Here is a 16,874-nt window from a genome sequence, read left to right as displayed (position 1 = left end):
ATTATCGCAATCGTTGCATTATTTTCGATTGCATATGATTCTTTTAATTTTTGCGTTTAATAAGATTCCAATTACCGCTTAAATTACCCAACGAAGCGTTGCGAAAGTGCAAAAGTACTAGACGTAAAAAAAAGCGTATATAGTGTTTGCTTTCGGCGGATGACGTGGGAGTTTTGATTCAGTAGTTTGCTTCACATTAATGTACGCCAAACATGTGGCCTCTAACTAGAGCTGGACTCTCTTGTTTGTGTACGTAGCCTGGCGCTCTTTATCTATATAGTAGGGTGGGGAAAGATGGGACACCTTTTTATTCTATTTTCTTGTCCTATTTGGTAGTAAACAAATAACGTTCAAATAATTATAAAATCGTATCTCCACGACCCCCATGGACCGTTGTTAATTGTTTAAAACAAGATCAAGATATTTGAATAATATGTGCTAAAGGTGTCCCATTCCCCCAGAGTACTCTATGTTAACACAAACCAATGGTAAAAACATTAGTTTCACATGTCTAACTTTATTTGTATTACTGCATTAACATTTTGGATTGTATAAAGTAGTTTTTACACTCGGTGTTCTTAAGAATACGAACATGAAATCACGGCAGTGATATCTACTTTAAGTAAAACAGATCTTTTATAATCAAATTTATATACTTAGTATATTCAACCTGTATTATGCTGTAATACTGAATACCATTAAAATTATTTACACAATAATTATTTTGACCCATCCAGTTCACTTTAAACAACAGTATCTAAACAGGAAGTTTAGCGGTGCTTCATATTAAACCCGGCAGATGCTTTTCACTGTAATTTGATCTGCTAGATGTCGGTGTGGATACTTTACTTAAGGCTTTGTTGTTCTTTGCAATTCGATGCTTTGTTACAAATGCAACAACCAATGCGATACCAATGATTGCCAACGCGACGGCCAAGGAGCCGAAGATGTAAGCAGTGATGTATTCTGTAAATTAAGTCTGTGTATATACAAAGACGTCGTGCAAAATATTATGTATTTAAAGCAGATATTTGTACGTACGTATTTAAAGTTTTAATGTCGTCGTGGACATTTAAAGCCGATATTTGTACGTACTGCATTAAAGTTAAATGTCGTCGTGGAAAAATCGCCATGTACTTAATGCAAACATTTGTACGTACTGTTATTTTGTGGGATTTCTTTCAAGGTAGTTTCGAGTTTAGCTTTTCCGGATGTGCTTAGTTGCCCCATAAGAATTGGCCCCAACGAAGTATATCCAGTATTACCAACCGAATCTCTTTCATTGGAGTCGACGTCACGTTTTCTTCGGTCGTTCCAACCCGCCACACCATTGCACAACGACTAAATGTTAAAATACCATTGTTAATATATACAGCCGTGTTATGCCTATGGTTTTAATATGTGCAGCTTTTTTGCAAGAAACTAGCCAATCCGGTTATATTTGGAAGGTTAACTACAAGTTGCAGAATACTATTAATATAAAAATATTTCATTGTTCGTCCCGTTTTACCCCGTATTGTAGTTTTGTAGGATTTTGTTGCCAAAGCTTTGCATTGTTTGTTTTAATACAATATTTCAATAGTTTATACCTTAGGGATAAGTCAAACATAATATTATACTGATATAATACTTAGATATAATATGATAAACACATTCGAAATTCAGTCATTTTCACTTATAATTTGTTAGAAGTAACTACTACAAAAAAGTGCAGCAATATCCAACTTGTGGCAAAAATGTAAACTTCTCTAATATTTATTGTCAATTTTCTGTAGGTAACATGTTAAAAACTAAAGTAGTAGGGCAAGAAATACAAGGTTTAAACATGGTTTCAAAGCATTAAATTTTATTTAATAGTATTTTTGTTTGTTTTTAATAACAAATTAATTTAATAATTAAAAATAACAACGATTTTAAACTGTCCCGCCTTACCCTGCGTGTGTTTTTGATTTGGAGGGATTTTTGTTAATTTTTTTTATGTATGGCTATGTTATAATTTGGCCAAACCATTAGTGACCACTGGGTTCCAAAAATTGCTGTTATGTGTGTCGTGCCCAAGGACACACGCCGATTCTTCAGTAACACCGGTATAACTGTCAAACTATAGGGTAAGACAAGACAGATGCGTTGAACTTGACTTTCAAATCGTATAATATGTTTTAATATATTTCTTTAAAATGTTGCCGGTATTAAAAGGTTATTATTACCATACTATAAAATATAAGAAACATCTCGACTTTGTAGTCTCGCTCATTTAAAAAATAGTACGTGAAAAGGTATACCAAAAGCTAAACGGGAACTATTCAGATATTTAATAACTATTAAGCAAACGATTATAAACGCTACACCCTTGACCATAACATAAATCACTCAATCCACTTTGCAATACTTAAATACTTACGCCACTACCAGAGCACACATCCGAAGTTCTATTGCACACTTTGACTTCACAATGCAGATAAATATACCTGTAAGGCATGCAAATAAATGAAAAAACAAATACTTTTTTGTAGTCGAGTCTCAACCATTATCAAGTTGCATGAGCTTTTTATTAGGTTAACTTACTCTACGCTGTTTCTCCAGCGGAACATTTCAAATGAAAAACGAGATTTTCTTGACATTCCGTTGCTAAGAATTTTCACGGTCTGGTCCGTGGGGCTGGCGCATCTGAACGATACAACATAAGTGTTAGAACTTCTTAACCCTGGTTAACAAGTTTATATCTAAATACCAAAATCTATAGAAATGTAATTATGTCTAAAAACTCAATTTGATTTGACCGTATTTAAAGGAGTTATGGCGGCGTGTGTGTATAATGAACCGTGCTGTTATTACTTTCCAGTAATCAAGTAATGATAATTTTCCATGATTTCAAATTCGCTGGCGGTTGTGGCATAGCAACTGCTTAACGATGTCACGATACTGTCATCTCCAAATACATCATCCATATCGACTGAAACATAGACTGGTACACCTGCCAAAAGTATTCTTTTAATGTAAATGCGTTATACGACCTTGTTGGGCCTGCCCAATTGTAGGTTTAAAAGAGTTACTAACTAACCAACTAAAACAGACGGCCTTTGTCCAAGTTTGCTTTTCGGGTGATAATCTTTTCTTTGATAAAGATTGATTTGCATACTTAGGTTGCCTTGTCCAGTAATGAAGTTTAAGGTCCTGAACAAGAGGTTTTAATTAGAGGGGAAGATTTATGTAGCCTAATTAACTCGCACGGTTTCTAAATGCGAAAGTGTAACAAATAAACTGTTACACTTTTAAAATACAGTAGGTTGGGGTGAGATATCCAGATTTTTATGTCTATCGTCCTATTTAATAGTGAACAACAACGAATATATATGTATAGTATTCTAAAAGCGTATACTAATGCTAAAGGGTTTTTAAAAAAGCGACCACAAAACATCATGGAATATGCTAACCAGCTAATGGAATACGCTAACCAGCTAAACCAGCATCTTACTACCCCACAAAATCTATAATGTTGGTCTAATTCTTACCCTTTTCACACTCAATACTAAATAATTTATACTCCGTCGTACAAACTGTTTCAATTGTAAACGTATTTCACATGTTATAATTAGCCACGTCGCGAGGCACAGCGCAGATAGCGCGCCTGTCTCTAATAACCCATAGGTTACGTCTTCAAGGCTCGTCGATTTTACCCAGATCGTAATTAACCAAAATAATTAACCATCCACAAGTTAAACATGTAGTAACAACGTCAATATTGATTTTGTTGGTAAGTGTAAGTGGACACAGAGCACCCATGCTGGTATATTTAATGACTGCTGCCGTTGCTATACGCGAGCGTGTAGTAAATAAATCACATCCATTCGTTTAAATACCACTTACCTTACATATGGAGTCAAAGCGACGTTTGAACTTACGACGTATCTATCCTCATATTGACATTGCAAGTTCATAACTAAAGTCTTTGATGACGAAGTGGTAAATACGACTGAATTTGAATATACATAATCGCCGGTGTCGTGCTGATCAAAAACGTTTCAACGTTACAGATATGTCATTTAGTAATTGCTTCATCAGTTCAATTTGTTGGATTTACCTGTACTGTTGAACCACATGTGTTGTATGGTGGATACAATGTTAAGGTGTATTCTTGTCCGAGTCGTTCAGAAGCACAATCTCTTTGTTGGTGATTATCAAAGTGCAATTGTGATGCTGAAGTTATGTCGATATTGTTACGAATCAAAAACCTAGAAAACATATTAACAAAATTAATGCTAAAATACTACAAAACGGAGAACCATGCGTTTTAAAACATTTTCTTATTTAAAGTTAAAAAATGTCAATTATTATTAATCATACAATCTGTAATACTTACTCGTCACTAAAAGAAATTCGAATACTTTCTGGATTGCATGATAAAGTAACTCCGCGATAGTCCGATTTTACTTAAAAGAAAAACATTGTCAAATTAGTTTTATTCATACCTATATATATATTATAGTATGTTATTCAAATTGTATTTGCAATACACTTGGGTGGGAAAGATGGCACCCATTATTAGCTCATGTCAGCGTTCCATATTTAAAAAACAGGTTATGGATAGTAGGATGAGAAAGATGGCACCCATAAGCACATGTTAGGCCTATTCCATATTTTATAAACGGTTTTTGGATAATGCCATGATTTTGTGCTTTATACCTTGATTGAGAAATGTATATGGATAGAGATGAACAGCTAATATGTTTTAAAAACATAACAAAAAAATAACAAAAAGCGACAGTTTCTATAAAATCACAGTAAAATAAACAGCTCGAGTAAAGATAATGCATAACATTTTCGATCAGAAAAAAAAGTTACTGAACTTTATTGTTTTTAATTTCTAACCTAAGTTCCATCGGATATGCAATATAACAAATAACTATAAAATATTGACTTTTTTATGTTTTGATTTTTTTAATTGATCCGAGCCGATTGTTCTGCATCCTGGGTGTATTCAATATTTTCTGCCCGTGTTACTACAGGTCTGATTTTTATGGTTTTATCTGACAAACTACAAAATTTTGTCGGTTTCAATGTGATTTAGGATCGTATACTGCTCTTGTAACACAATGGTGTAATATTTTTTCGTTACATAAACGAATGGAAAAGCACTAGACGTAGCAAACATATTGTGTAAATTACCTGAAATAACAGACAGGCAAAGCACCCAGGTATATAACCAAAATTTCATTTCCTAAACCTAAGAAGATCAAACTTCATTAATACAACATATAGTACAATGGGGAAATACGGGACACTTAAGGACGGTATTTCCAAAATACTACTACGAATTAATTACTATCATACCTTAATTAATTGACAACAATTCAAACAAAATATTATAAAACACACGAGGAGTTATAGTAAAGTGGGGGGAGACGGGACACCTTTAGCACAGAATATCCAAATATCCTGATCGTGTTTTAAACAATTAACAACGACCAATGGGAGTTGTGAGGATACAGTTATATAATTCTTTGAATGCTTTTTGTTTACTTCCAAATGGGACGATAAAATAGAATGAAAAAGTGTCCCATCTTTCCCCACCCCACTATATTTCGCGATTGGCATACAGGTGAAATTTTACAAATTCGAAAACACAGAGGATAAGACGGAAAAGTTTCAATTTCTTGTTAATTTTGATTAATAAGTGAATTTATTATTAGAAATACACGTAAACTTAACAAAATAATATTAAACGGTTTGAAAATCTAATTTTAACATTTTTTGTCCTGCCCTACTGCTATGGTTTTTAACATGTTACCCACAGTATATGATTGTATAATAAATTGATATTATCGTTCAAACATCAATCGATGAATCTTGTATCCTACAAATGCATAAGAACTTTGTTAATAACAGAAAAGTGGTACCAATTAATATTAAAGTATAATTTTTTGCTACAAATTGAGTAATATTAATGAAAACAAACTAAAATATCCTTAAAAGTTTAAAAACCGCTCCTTCTACCAATAAATGTCTTACTTAATGACAAAATAAATGTAGCCTACACGTAATGTTTTCAGAGTGTCAAAATAATTAACATTTAATACAGCAAAAATATTAACATTCGTAACTTTGTCATATAACTTTATAATCCCATAAACGTGTTTGATACACTTGACACTGGATAATTCTAAACTTAAATATATTTCAGGTTTAAATTAGAACCCTCTCTCAACAAATTGTTATATCTAGAGGTCCGATCACTTATTATCGCCACAGAGTTTGTGTCAACTAAAAGCACACAAACCAGTTTCCAACCGCCCAGGGCAATATGTTGAACGTAAATTCTCTCACATATATATACGGATAACGAACCGAATCAAATGTGTAAATCAAAACACTTGTATTACTGCTACCTTGGTCAAAATACTTCTATTACTGCAGCCAAACTGAGTAAACAAAGCAAACAAAAATAAAATTAACAACAATTTTTCAGTAAACTTAAACAATTGTCCGTACAGTGGCTGTGTGGTCGAAGATATAGCATCTGTTAAGTATTAATAAGTCCAATTTTAAAACTGTTTAGAATTTAAAAACAAACTTTAAAGTCGGGAGAATTTATCAAATGTATATTTCTTTGTTATAACTATAGAAAAGTGTGTCAAATAGTGTAAAAGTGGAATAAGAAATTGTTTTATGTACGTAAATTTTGTTGTATGTACCAAACATGTCCCGCTACGACTCCAGACACACGACCCTAATTTATCGTGTCTTTTATTCCTGCTATAAGTTGTGACGTTTTCCCTTATTTTAAAATCTATTCTAAACTAACGAATATATAGCATTCGGACGCAGTTATTATTCGGTCGGGTTTGCGTTCCGATATAGAACGCCCAAGTAACAAGATAGCATGCGCCGACGAATATAGCCGTTGTTGCGCCGTGTCGTGTATTAACTATACTTCGGTGCTAGCTCGTGAGCTTTTAAGTTATTCAGACAGCAGAGAACGACAGGTCCACCCTTGTTATTCGCATTGAGTGTTACAAACCCACACGTCTTTAGAACGTTTGGATACGTTACGAACTTTGGATTTATTGACAACATTTGTTGTAAAGACGAAATACTACTGTTCTTCTAACTTTTTTTTCAAGCGTTAAAGAACAGAACCAGCAATGTAAAATGTAGGCCTAGGGCTTGACAATGTAGGGCTAGGCTTAAAAACAAAACGAAAACAAAAACATTGCAGTACTAGTTAACAAAATTGCGGAAGTCCCTAATTCTTAAAAGCGGATTCACACTATGGCCTGGCGATGGGAGAGAGCGATTATTTCCGTCTTGAAGAACTTACCACAAAAAATGGTTAATTAATCGCTATTTAAGCGCGGTTTTAAAATCTGATATGTATCATGAATTAATTTTAATCAAGAGAATAAAGAATAATTGCTCAAGGTAAAATTTGGAATAGTACGAAAAAATGGCTCAAAAAAACAACAAGAACAACTGTTCGACGAAAAAATATTACGTGCTCAATTACCGTATTTCTCTATGTACAGTACTAGGTTTTGACTGGCACTGTTGGTTTGGTAAGTCGCTGGAGTGTCAACAGCTGCTGTATGAAGTGTTAGGTATTTGACATTGCGCCCTTGAAATCCTTAAGTCATTAACTTGCTGAAACCAAGCTCGCTCATTTCTTTTTAGAAGCAGTTGCCTTAAATTTCTCAAAAACTAAACTTAAAGTGTTTATACAGGTAAAATGGATAACATACAAGAATTAGCTCATTATTTATCAGAGTTAACTTCTACAACGCTGTCTGTTCCTTGTCAACTGGCTCATTTTGTGTTGGTAATCTGTGGCGTTAAACAATGTTGGGGTAGGTCGTAATATGCATTCGTAACTTAGTAGCCTATATATCGAGTGAGGTAATGTGCATATGTAAATAACAATATACAGAACATATACTGACCAAGGTTATACCATGCTGACCAAGGAGGTTCTACTACTACATTGGTACAGTATCATATATTTGAGCAAAGTTAACATTAATTTTTTTAGTTGAAAAACATTATCGTTCCCAACCAGCCACCACGTGGTGTTTATCAATGATTTGCTGCTTTGGTGGGGGATGTCTCGTCAATTTGTTTGTTGGTAAACCAATGCTGATGCCATTAGCAAATACTGAGGTTTGAATAGAATGTAGATTATTCGGTGCTAGTGAAGAGTCTTCCCCCCACCCTATTTGCTAACCACTAACCCCTAACCAGTAACCACTAACCCATATAACCACTAACCCCCTAACCATCAACACCCAACCCCCTAACCACCAACCACTAACAATTTCCACCAGCCTATTCTGCTATGTACCGGAAGATTCTTCACTAGTGCCAATTATTCCTACCATACATATTAGAAACAGACATAATTGTAATATTTACATATATATGGTTTTATCTACTGTGAAAAACATGATTGAAGTTAAATGTTTAACAGTGGGTTTTACCTGTTTTGACTGAATTTCCCAAACTAAGTCGACAATTACTTAACCAGCAAATTGAAGTTCAACAAACTTATGAGTGGCAATGATTTAAATGAACTTGTTTAAAGTAGTAACACTATGTTCCGAACCTATAAACTGTTTTTTTTATATTTGTTTCAATATTTAAAATCAATCTTTTGTTATTATAGGCATTAACTTTGGCAACATTGGTTTGGTGGTTGGTTTTTTACACACCAAGAAATGCTTTTCAAGTTACCACTCAGTGGTTTCCTGTATCAGTGGTAACCATGTTACTGAAGGAACTAATTCGTACTAAAAAAATAATCAAAGGTATAATACATCTACTCTTTTGCCAGAGGATTTTCATGATTAGACATTTTATAAAAAGACGAAATATCTGTACACACATTTACAACTTTGTGTGAACTAGTCAATTATAAATTATAAAAATGGTATGAATTCTTGCTACTTTGTATTACTTTTATTTAACAATTTAAGCTGTTACAATATTATATATCAATTTTGTATCCGGAAGCTGCTCATATTTAATTTCAATATGTAATTTAAAATGTACCTTTCAAAAATTCCAAAATGTTTGTATCTTATTTTTCAAATTGTTTATTTTAGCACTTTATAATGTTATCCTTTTACGCCAATCAATTAGCAAGTAGTTGGCAGTTAGTTACTAAAAACCCCACAAAAATATGATGTTTGAATGTGAACGATGAACTGTGAATGCGCATAGTTTTTGCACTGTATTGTACAATATATTTTAAACAAACGTTTTAATTTCGCATCTTAACATTTCAAATTTATGTCTTATCACACACTAGGAGTCACCCTAGCTCAAGCAGTATATCCATCTTCAAACATCATTTGTACCTTCCTTGGAATGCTGGCTGCTTGCGGAGGTGGATTCCTGAAGAACTTTGCCATTTTATTTTCTTCACAATGGAACGGTAATTCCATTCAGAACTTGCAATGTTCAGTGTAAGTTGTTTCTTCTACTCGAAATAGGCATGCAAGATAAACTATTTAAAGAAGTTTAGTCAAAACTTTTCATACTTTTTCAACTGCACATCGTCAGTCGCCACATTTTTTTGAGACAGAATGGTACTTCTGTGGTGTCATTTAAGACATTTTTTATTAATATGAGTTTTACCTCTAGACCCATGGTTGGAGTACAAGACTTGTTCCACCATAAAATATCCTAAATTCTGTTTCATTTTTTTCCACAGGGTTACCAAGTTTTGTACTTTATTTTCATTTCTGTATGTTCTTCAAATGAATGGCCACATTTCTCAATCAATTGAACTAATAGCACTGGTTCAAGCAACAAGCCTTTTTGCATTTTTGGTAAGCCTAAAGCCTGGCCAACTTCAGATAAACAGGATGCATCCATTAACACATTAAATGTTCTAATAGGTTGGAAACAAACTTCAAATGGTAAATGACCCGTTCAGTACTGCAGAAAAAGTGCTATGTGGAATTTTTGTTGATTATACTGTGTTTTCACGACCCAATGAAGAATCACTGAAGCATAACAAAGAGAAGAAACAAACCGAAAAACCACAAAACAACAAAAACACAAAAAATAAACATGAATAGTGTTTTGTAAACTTTTGCGTTTTCTGTATGCAGTACACACTATGACTAAGTTTTTAATTACTGTGATGCTGTGCTAAAATTATCTGCTGAATGTGGATGCAATCAAATGAATGGCACTGTTTTTAATTGTTGCAGATATTTTGTTTTGTTTTACATTAGTTTTGCCAAATAAGTGATTTCTTGGAATAAAGTGCATTAAACGTGATAGTATAAAATAATAAACAGTAGGGTAAAAATGGGAAAAAATGAAACATTTTATATTGTAGTTAACCTACCAAATGTAACTTTACGTATAACAAACCGGTATATTTTGCAGATTTCATCCCAGTTTAGGATTTATTGACCCATTTCTATGTTTTGTGCACATATCTTAGTTTAAAACTGAACTGTGTCAAGTATTTCATCCTCTTTTATTAATTGATACTGAACTGAAAATTTAAGTTTTCAAACTAGAAACTTCGGGAGTTTTAATAAGATTCAAAGAGCATTCAAAAATGATGTTGTATTCGTTCAACACCCAGTTTTATTACTAAACAGTAGCCTCTTTTGCCTCGCACTTTGTTGGACCGTGGTAATCTGTCAAATAATACTGTGTAACATTTTTCTTGTCCACCTTTAGGTTTTTAAAAAGAGTCCCGCCTTCCCCCATATTGAAATGTCGTATAAAGGAACATGATAAGAAGCGGAAGTAGCATTCTTAATAGCATGCTTTCAAGATCCTGGCACGCCTGAATCATTCTATGAGTTTTATTAAGTATGTACATTTATTTTACCCAACCATTGTTACACCATTCGCATGCGTGATCAGTCCTCACACTAAACTAAATGGAATGTTACTCGTTAATGCAAGAGGTTAATATAAGAGGCATTTGTATGAAATAGTATTAAAGATAGAGTACTGTGGAGTAATGGGATACTTAGCACGTAATGTCCAAACATCTTGATCTTGTTTTTAACAACTACTAACGGCGGGAGTCGTGAGGGTACGGTTTTATAATTTTTGAGTGTTCTTTGTTTACTACCGAATGACACAAGAAAATAGAATAAAAAGGTGTCCCATCTTCCCCCACCAAGTGAATAAACACTCAAAATCTGAATTATAAAGAACATTTATACTTTAGTTATACAGCCGTGGTTACAGAATCATCACAATTTTTATCCTGATTTAAATTGATTTCTGTAAATACAGTTCGGTCGAGGTATTCCTCGTTTTGCTGAAACACTTCAGATGCAATGGGTCCATCGAGTCCCCTGAGGTCGGTTTCATCCAAGTTCGGTTGGCCGCTCTTTTTTCGACAGAAGAACTTTTGTGCAGCTGCCCGGCGAAACTCTTGCTCCCTGATGCTGTAGATAAAGCAGTTCCAAATGCTATTGCACATTAGTATAAAAATAACGACAACTTCAGCCGACGTAAAACCTGTCGTGGCCGTGGGACTTAGTAGCTTTGGTAAGTTTGGGTAGATGTTACTCATGAACATACCACAGATGAGAACGACAATTGACGGCAATATACTGAGCGTGAATACACCGACCATAACTCCAAGCGTACGAGCCAGCCTTGCTTCGTTAATCCCGTGAGCTTTTCTGTCGTCAGATGTTGAAAGCCGTTTCCATGAGTTTTTGTATGACCGTGTTGCCGTAAATGTCAAAATGGTCACCAGCCACATTAGTAGAAGTGGGACTATAAAGGCAAATGCGTATAGAACCAAAACTTGAGGCCCAGCCGATGAGACCAATATTGAGGCAACCAAAGTGTACGACAAGGCCGGAACAAATAGCGGTAACACAGAGAATAAAAACGATAATGCCCACAATGCTACCGTAACTTTTACAGCAATAGGTGTAGCAATATTTTGTTTGTACTTTGTAGGCCGAAACACTGCGATAAACCGATCAATTCCAGCTGCTACCAAAGTTAATATCGACACCGTTAGCGAGAGAATGGTAAAGAAACCGACAAAGTTTAAATATGATTTTGAAAACTGCGCCCGAAAGTGGCCGGTCGTACTGCGCATGCTCATAGTGGCGATCTGGCCAGGTTCTGTTGCTCTCTCCTTTATAACATAACCAGTGACATTGGCTAGTTCACCGATATTATGTTCAACAATTTGGTATTTATACAAACTGCTTACAAAGGTTGGAAAAACGATTACACCTACGAGGATATCAGCCAAAGCGAGGGACAGTTTGTATATGCCTTGGCTTGTTCGCATTTTCGATTGTGTGCATAACACAGCCAGCACAATCCCGTTGACCAATATGACAATAATTGCGAGAGCAATCGAAACTGCCATGACAATTGCTATGTTCACCCTGCAACTGAACGTAAATGGTTTATTATATGATAGTTACTCATGGAATGTAGTTTCAACTTACCTATGAGGCATACAGTTCCACACCGATGCCTTTCCATTTAGCACAAATCTTTCATCAAACCCGCACCAGATAAAGGGACAAAATGGAAGAAATGGCTGAATAACTTCGTGAAAATGTCCATAGCCGCCGGCATCCCGCTCGTAAAAAGCAACCTGTACGCACGGTTTACTGGCTTGTTCAATTGGTATGTCTGTAACAGCTAGTTCGTTTGTGAGAACTTTCCACGATCCCATTTCTCGCGATCTGTTTGCAAAAACATTGCCTATCACCTCGTTACATTCATTCACTAACTCGGAGTGGTTGCAGAATCGATCATACATCAGTTTAGTGAATCGGTTGTAACTGAAAGTTCTGTCTCTACATTCATCTTTAAATTGTGTGCAATTCCAACCTTTTAAACTTTCCAATAGTCGGGATATGTAAAGGCCTCCGCTAGCCCAGTATCTAGAAAAGTTGGCATAGGTGTACTTGCAACAGTCTTCAATATGACTTGGATTTCCTGGTTTCAACTCGGGTACGTACGTACATTCAAACTTTTCACTTAGAATTGGGTTTTCATTGAAATTTATTCTTTGTTCCCCCACTGTGTATGTTTTGTTTGGAACGACTTTGTTTGGACTGAATGTTAAAACAAGCAGCCAGATACAGACAAACCGCACTAGCAAGGATAAAAACATTTTTTCTGCAGCATAAAAACCTAAGATTATTTTCTTATGTTACTTCCATATATTTTAAGCTCTTGCCCTTCATAACTAACATGAAACATATAACCTGCGGCTATTTAAATCTCCACTGCACAACAGAAATCGCCTGCTATTCATAATAGCAGACTTTAAATGAAAACATTTATATCGACTTGTGCGCAGCTGAAATGACAACACGATTTCTTTCTGCAGACATGCGTTTATAAACTGCGCTGTTAATTTGCAGTTAGTGACGCACGGGCTTACGTGAATAAATCACGTCCCATGCTTATTATAGTTCCTAAGAAACTAGATGACAGCGGCAACTTATTTTGTGTACAGCAATATGAAAATTTTCGATACCAGCATTTATGCATTGATGTAAAAATAAACGTTTTTTTTTTTCGGTAAAAATACGTGACTAATATAGGATAGACCATGGCAACGGACATACAAACGAGTTCTAGATAAATGTTAACGAAATAACAGTAGTGTACTAATGGGGAAAATAAACGTTCTTGCTACCACTAAAACAATATAGTCTTGTACAGTTAGCACCATTTATTTTTCTTTCAATAAAGTTATTCACATATCCTATGTAGAACCAACGATTATTATATAAGTTACAATACAAATAAATAAAGTACATCGTGAATATTAACAAATAATCACGGATATTTTAATATTGTTTTAACGTTTAAAAACTATAAAAGCACATAATACATGAATAAGATATATATGAAGGTACTAGATTTCGTGCAGTAAAATAACCATCATAAAAATTTGTTGCTGAAAACGCAAGATGAAACACAGTGGATGTTTACAAAATGAAGAAGAATCCAGTGGTTTGTGGTGAGACTTTTAATGAATTAAGTAGGTACCCTAAAAAACATTGTTGTCTGTAAACATGACAACTCAAAACAAAAACTCATAATGCAGTTCCTGTTATGTATATTGGATAAGGATAGTATTTAAGGTAAAATATTTGTAATTAACTTTGGTGGGGTATAAAAGCATCTTTTATAAACAAAACCCATATAGCGAAAGAAAAATAGGTCAAAATTAAGTATAAAATTACACATAGGTAGCAGCCTAGATAGGAGAAACAATGTGGTTTTAAAAAATGTTTCAATACCCTTAGTTTGTTGCTTGTTTTTAATACAATAATCTTAAAATCAAATAAATAAGCGTCAAATATTACAAATTCATTATTTTTCCTCTTTAAATTTTTTTTGGGACCAACAACTAAAACAAGCTAAGCCCTGTCTGTGTAGTAACATATATTATATATGTTGATGCATATAAAAACTATATCAGAAGTTACCTCGAGAATGTGCATACAGCAATAAATAGGAAGAGTAGCTCGAGACCATGCAGTGCCAGCAACACACCACATAAAACAACATCCACACGAAGGACATAAGTTTGCAAAAGTAGAAAGTACAAAGTTAGACCAATCGAAGGTAACAGAGATGCAAGTGAAATTGCAGTAGCCATAACATGTTCCGTCAAGTTTCCTTTTGAACCTGATGTTAATGTATCATTTTAAAATGATATTTTTATTATAGTATAATTGATAGTTGAGCAATAAACTTTGAGCAGGTTGCTACTGTTATTTTTTAATTTTTTAACAACTTTACTAATGTAACAATAACACCTATATCAACGGCAAAATTTGGTCAAAACATTTAAAAACATCAAATAACAACATACTAATTAAGATTGCGATCGTTGTCAAAATTTGCTGTATAACAGTTTGACCAATATGAGTATTTTTTAAACATTTAACTTTTAAAGGAAACAATAATTTCACTTTTTGCTCATAAAGACAACACTATTATAAATTAGATAAGGTCCATGACAAAATGAAATCAAACTGATATTGATTTGCAAATACAGAATAATAAACAACTCTAAGCGTATCATACATACCCATAAATATCATTATTAACTCAACAATTCCCAATAGAAATAGAATGACAACATCAAGAGCAATATTGTTGCCAGGATAGGGTAAAACTTCAGCCTGAAATATTTTAACAACTTTTGTAACAAAAGTTTTGTTATTATGGTACAATCGTACAAATAATCAGGGGTGTATCTAGGAATTTTAAAAGGGGTGTCCGAAACTCACAAGTCTTTGCCTAAGAAATTGTATCTATGTGTATAAAATGTTATGTGTTTGACAAAGCTTTACCTGTTGGGCAAGTTTTATACCTCACTGATGGTGACACACTTACAGCAGTGGTCCAACAATAAAAAAGGTTGAACTAAATAGGGCCAAAGGGCGTCAATCTTTTTTACCAAAACATACCCTTTTTATTAAGATTTAATACAGCAGTAGGTATCAACTACACGGTACATGTGATTCTTACAAAGTAACAAAGTTAATTATGCAAGACTTCAGAATGAAAACTTTACCGACTATTCTCGGTACTTTCTACCGATGGCACCAAACACACTAGTCACTACTAACCAGACTGCACGGATTTAAATTTTATTATACAAATATCTTTATGTTTATAAGAAAAAAAAAGACTTTTTGAATAAAGGTGGGCCATGTGTATTTTATATAGTATACTAAATCTAAAAGAAGATTGCCACTTCTTTGGAAATTCGCATCTATTATATACTATATACTAGTAACTATGCAACACCTGGGCCGAAGTTACTAACTTTTAATATTAAAAGTTAAAACAGCCTACCTTGTACACGACCAACAGAATCTCGGCTACCATAAACAATGCAAGGTAATATGCGTTAAGATTGAAAAATATTTCCAATGACACGGATGAAAGAACTCCTTTTGCTGTGGATATAACACATGAATTAGGGTAATAACTGATATAGAAAAGAGTAATTGATTCACTTGCCACACTTAACAGTTTAACACTAACATAAACCTAAACAGTTCAATTTTAACCATAAACTTACGTGGCATAACGGTACTCTTGATGTTTCCAGATTCTTAAGGCACAGTGCAAATATCTACACTGTTGAAAAACTGTAAATACGTTTTATACTGCGTTTTGAATTTTCCCGTTTTAAAATAAACAACAATAATAAATAGAAATCGGATAAAAGTAGACCGCCGATTCGACAAGACACTCAATGTCCCTTTCGGCATGCAAGAGAGCTAAGCCATAATGAGCAAGCACGTTTAAAAATAATTAGCACAATATTGACACTGTGTCCGTGTAACAGTCGATTAAATGCATTTATAAAAGGATTATCCACTTAGGTAGGTAAAAACGTAAAACTTTGTTTAAATTCCAGCACGATGTTTTAATTTGAAAATTTATATAGTAGAGTGGGGGAAGATGGGACACTTTGTCAGACGAGACCTTTTTTTAATTTTCTTTTTACGGACCCCCATTTAATGATATTCAGGAAAATAAGGTTACAGAACTATTCGACAGTATTATCACAACTTTATAAAACGCCCATCAAAGCTGATTACTGTCTTTAAATATTAAAAAAATATGTAAAATTGAAACAGTATACTTTGAACAGGTAAAAAAGCGAAATAGTAAGCTGCTATTTTTAATGCTCGCTGAATCACAGTAAAGCCAATGAATTTTTTTAGTTTGAGTGTGCGAACGATTAAACTAGTTTCATAGCTTCATAAAACAACCTTGAATATTTCGTACAGTTTGATTTTGTCTCATAAAACTAGTTTTTTTTTGGAAAAAAAACACTGAGATATAAGCATAAAGAAAATAGGCAGGGGTCAATATGACTT

The 16,874-nt window shown here is 34.0% G+C and overlaps 5 protein-coding genes across 6 annotated transcripts in view; 2 read left to right on the top strand and 3 right to left on the bottom strand.

Annotated features, from left to right (window-relative positions):
- Positions 1 to 497: 497 nt before the first annotated feature.
- On the bottom strand, positions 498 to 6,198 carry LOC149739558 (uromodulin-like). The gene is made up of 11 exons (XM_089872247.1): positions 5,793 to 6,198; positions 5,167 to 5,224; positions 4,361 to 4,430; positions 4,082 to 4,232; positions 3,868 to 4,007; positions 3,062 to 3,174; positions 2,836 to 2,974; positions 2,566 to 2,667; positions 2,402 to 2,468; positions 1,161 to 1,341; positions 498 to 966 (listed from the first exon to the last, which is right to left on the bottom strand). The coding sequence occupies exons 2-11, from the start codon at positions 5,213 to 5,215 to the stop codon at positions 782 to 784; spliced, it is 1,197 nt and encodes a 398-aa protein (XP_089728373.1). The 5' UTR covers positions 5,216 to 5,224; positions 5,793 to 6,198; the 3' UTR covers positions 498 to 781.
- Positions 6,199 to 7,561: 1,363 nt separating this feature from the next.
- On the top strand, positions 7,562 to 10,278 carry LOC149739557 (trimeric intracellular cation channel type B-like). 2 transcript variants are annotated; one of them, XM_089872251.1, is made up of 6 exons: positions 7,562 to 7,718; positions 8,024 to 8,151; positions 8,654 to 8,795; positions 9,299 to 9,455; positions 9,704 to 9,821; positions 9,891 to 10,278. In XM_089872251.1, exons 2-6 carry the CDS (start codon positions 8,071 to 8,073, stop codon positions 10,071 to 10,073), a joined length of 681 nt encoding a protein of 226 aa, XP_089728377.1. In that variant the 5' UTR covers positions 7,562 to 7,718; positions 8,024 to 8,070; the 3' UTR covers positions 10,074 to 10,278. The 2 variants fall into 2 exon arrangements, with proteins under 2 accessions (XP_089728377.1, XP_089728375.1); XM_089872249.1 differs by having other exon boundaries at positions 7,570 to 7,841.
- Positions 9,890 to 13,528, bottom strand: LOC149739556 (uncharacterized). Its single transcript, XM_089872233.1, has 2 exons — positions 12,450 to 13,528; positions 9,890 to 12,392 (listed from the first exon to the last, which is right to left on the bottom strand). The coding sequence occupies exons 1-2, from the start codon at positions 13,124 to 13,126 to the stop codon at positions 11,195 to 11,197; spliced, it is 1,875 nt and encodes a 624-aa protein (XP_089728359.1). The 5' UTR covers positions 13,127 to 13,528; the 3' UTR covers positions 9,890 to 11,194.
- Positions 12,831 to 16,874, top strand: part of LOC149739554 (glucagon-like peptide 1 receptor) — a 29,406-nt gene continuing 25,362 nt past the window's right edge. The window contains exon 1 of the mRNA XM_089872236.1: positions 12,831 to 12,963. Within this exon, the coding sequence (XP_089728362.1) occupies positions 12,935 to 12,963 (29 nt within the window). The 5' untranslated portion in view covers positions 12,831 to 12,934. The remainder of the gene's footprint in view (positions 12,964 to 16,874) is intronic.
- On the bottom strand, positions 13,674 to 16,225 carry LOC149739555 (transmembrane protein 216-like). Its single transcript, XM_089872253.1, has 5 exons — positions 16,067 to 16,225; positions 15,838 to 15,941; positions 15,065 to 15,158; positions 14,457 to 14,658; positions 13,674 to 14,014 (listed from the first exon to the last, which is right to left on the bottom strand). Exons 1-5 carry the CDS (start codon positions 16,071 to 16,073, stop codon positions 14,002 to 14,004), a joined length of 420 nt encoding a protein of 139 aa, XP_089728379.1. The 5' UTR covers positions 16,074 to 16,225; the 3' UTR covers positions 13,674 to 14,001.

This window comes from Ciona robusta, chromosome 2, assembly GCF_009617815.1.
Source record: "Ciona robusta chromosome 2, ASM961781v2".
Taxonomy (NCBI): Eukaryota; Metazoa; Chordata; class Ascidiacea; order Phlebobranchia; family Cionidae; genus Ciona; species Ciona robusta.
The sequence above is the reverse complement of the archived record's forward strand: the minus strand, read 5'-3'. Positions and strand labels throughout refer to the sequence as shown.

Bases quoted from the DNA above. Each gene is read 5' to 3' on its own strand.
- LOC149739556 (XM_089872233.1), bottom strand. From the start codon at position 13,126: ATGTTTTTATCCTTGCTAGTGCGGTTTGTCTGTATCTGGCTGCTTGTT. The intron at 12,393-12,449 runs GTAAGTTGAAAC...ATTTACGTTCAG, and splicing joins TGGAACTGTATGCCTCATAG to TTGCAGGGTGAACATAGCAA.
- LOC149739555 (XM_089872253.1), bottom strand. The intron at 15,159-15,837 runs GTAGGCTGTTTT...AAAATATTTCAG, and splicing joins TTCTGTTGGTCGTGTACAAG to GCTGAAGTTTTACCCTATCC. The intron at 14,659-15,064 runs GTATGTATGATA...CATTAACATCAG, and splicing joins GTTAATAATGATATTTATGG to GTTCAAAAGGAAACTTGACG.
- LOC149739557 (XM_089872249.1), top strand. From the start codon at position 7,724: ATGGATAACATACAAGAATTAGCTCATTATTTATCAGAGTTAACTTCT. The intron at 8,152-8,653 runs GTTTGAATAGAA...TTGTTATTATAG, and splicing joins TGCCATTAGCAAATACTGAG to GCATTAACTTTGGCAACATT. The intron at 9,456-9,703 runs GTAAGTTGTTTC...TTTTTTCCACAG, and splicing joins CAGAACTTGCAATGTTCAGT to GGTTACCAAGTTTTGTACTT.
- LOC149739558 (XM_089872247.1), bottom strand. From the start codon at position 5,215: ATGAAATTTTGGTTATATACCTGGGTGCTTTGCCTGTCTGTTATTTCA. The intron at 2,668-2,835 runs GTAATAACAGCA...TGTATCGTTCAG, and splicing joins CATTACTTGATTACTGGAAA to ATGCGCCAGCCCCACGGACC. The intron at 2,469-2,565 runs GTAAGTTAACCT...CATGCCTTACAG, and splicing joins CGCTGGAGAAACAGCGTAGA to GTATATTTATCTGCATTGTG.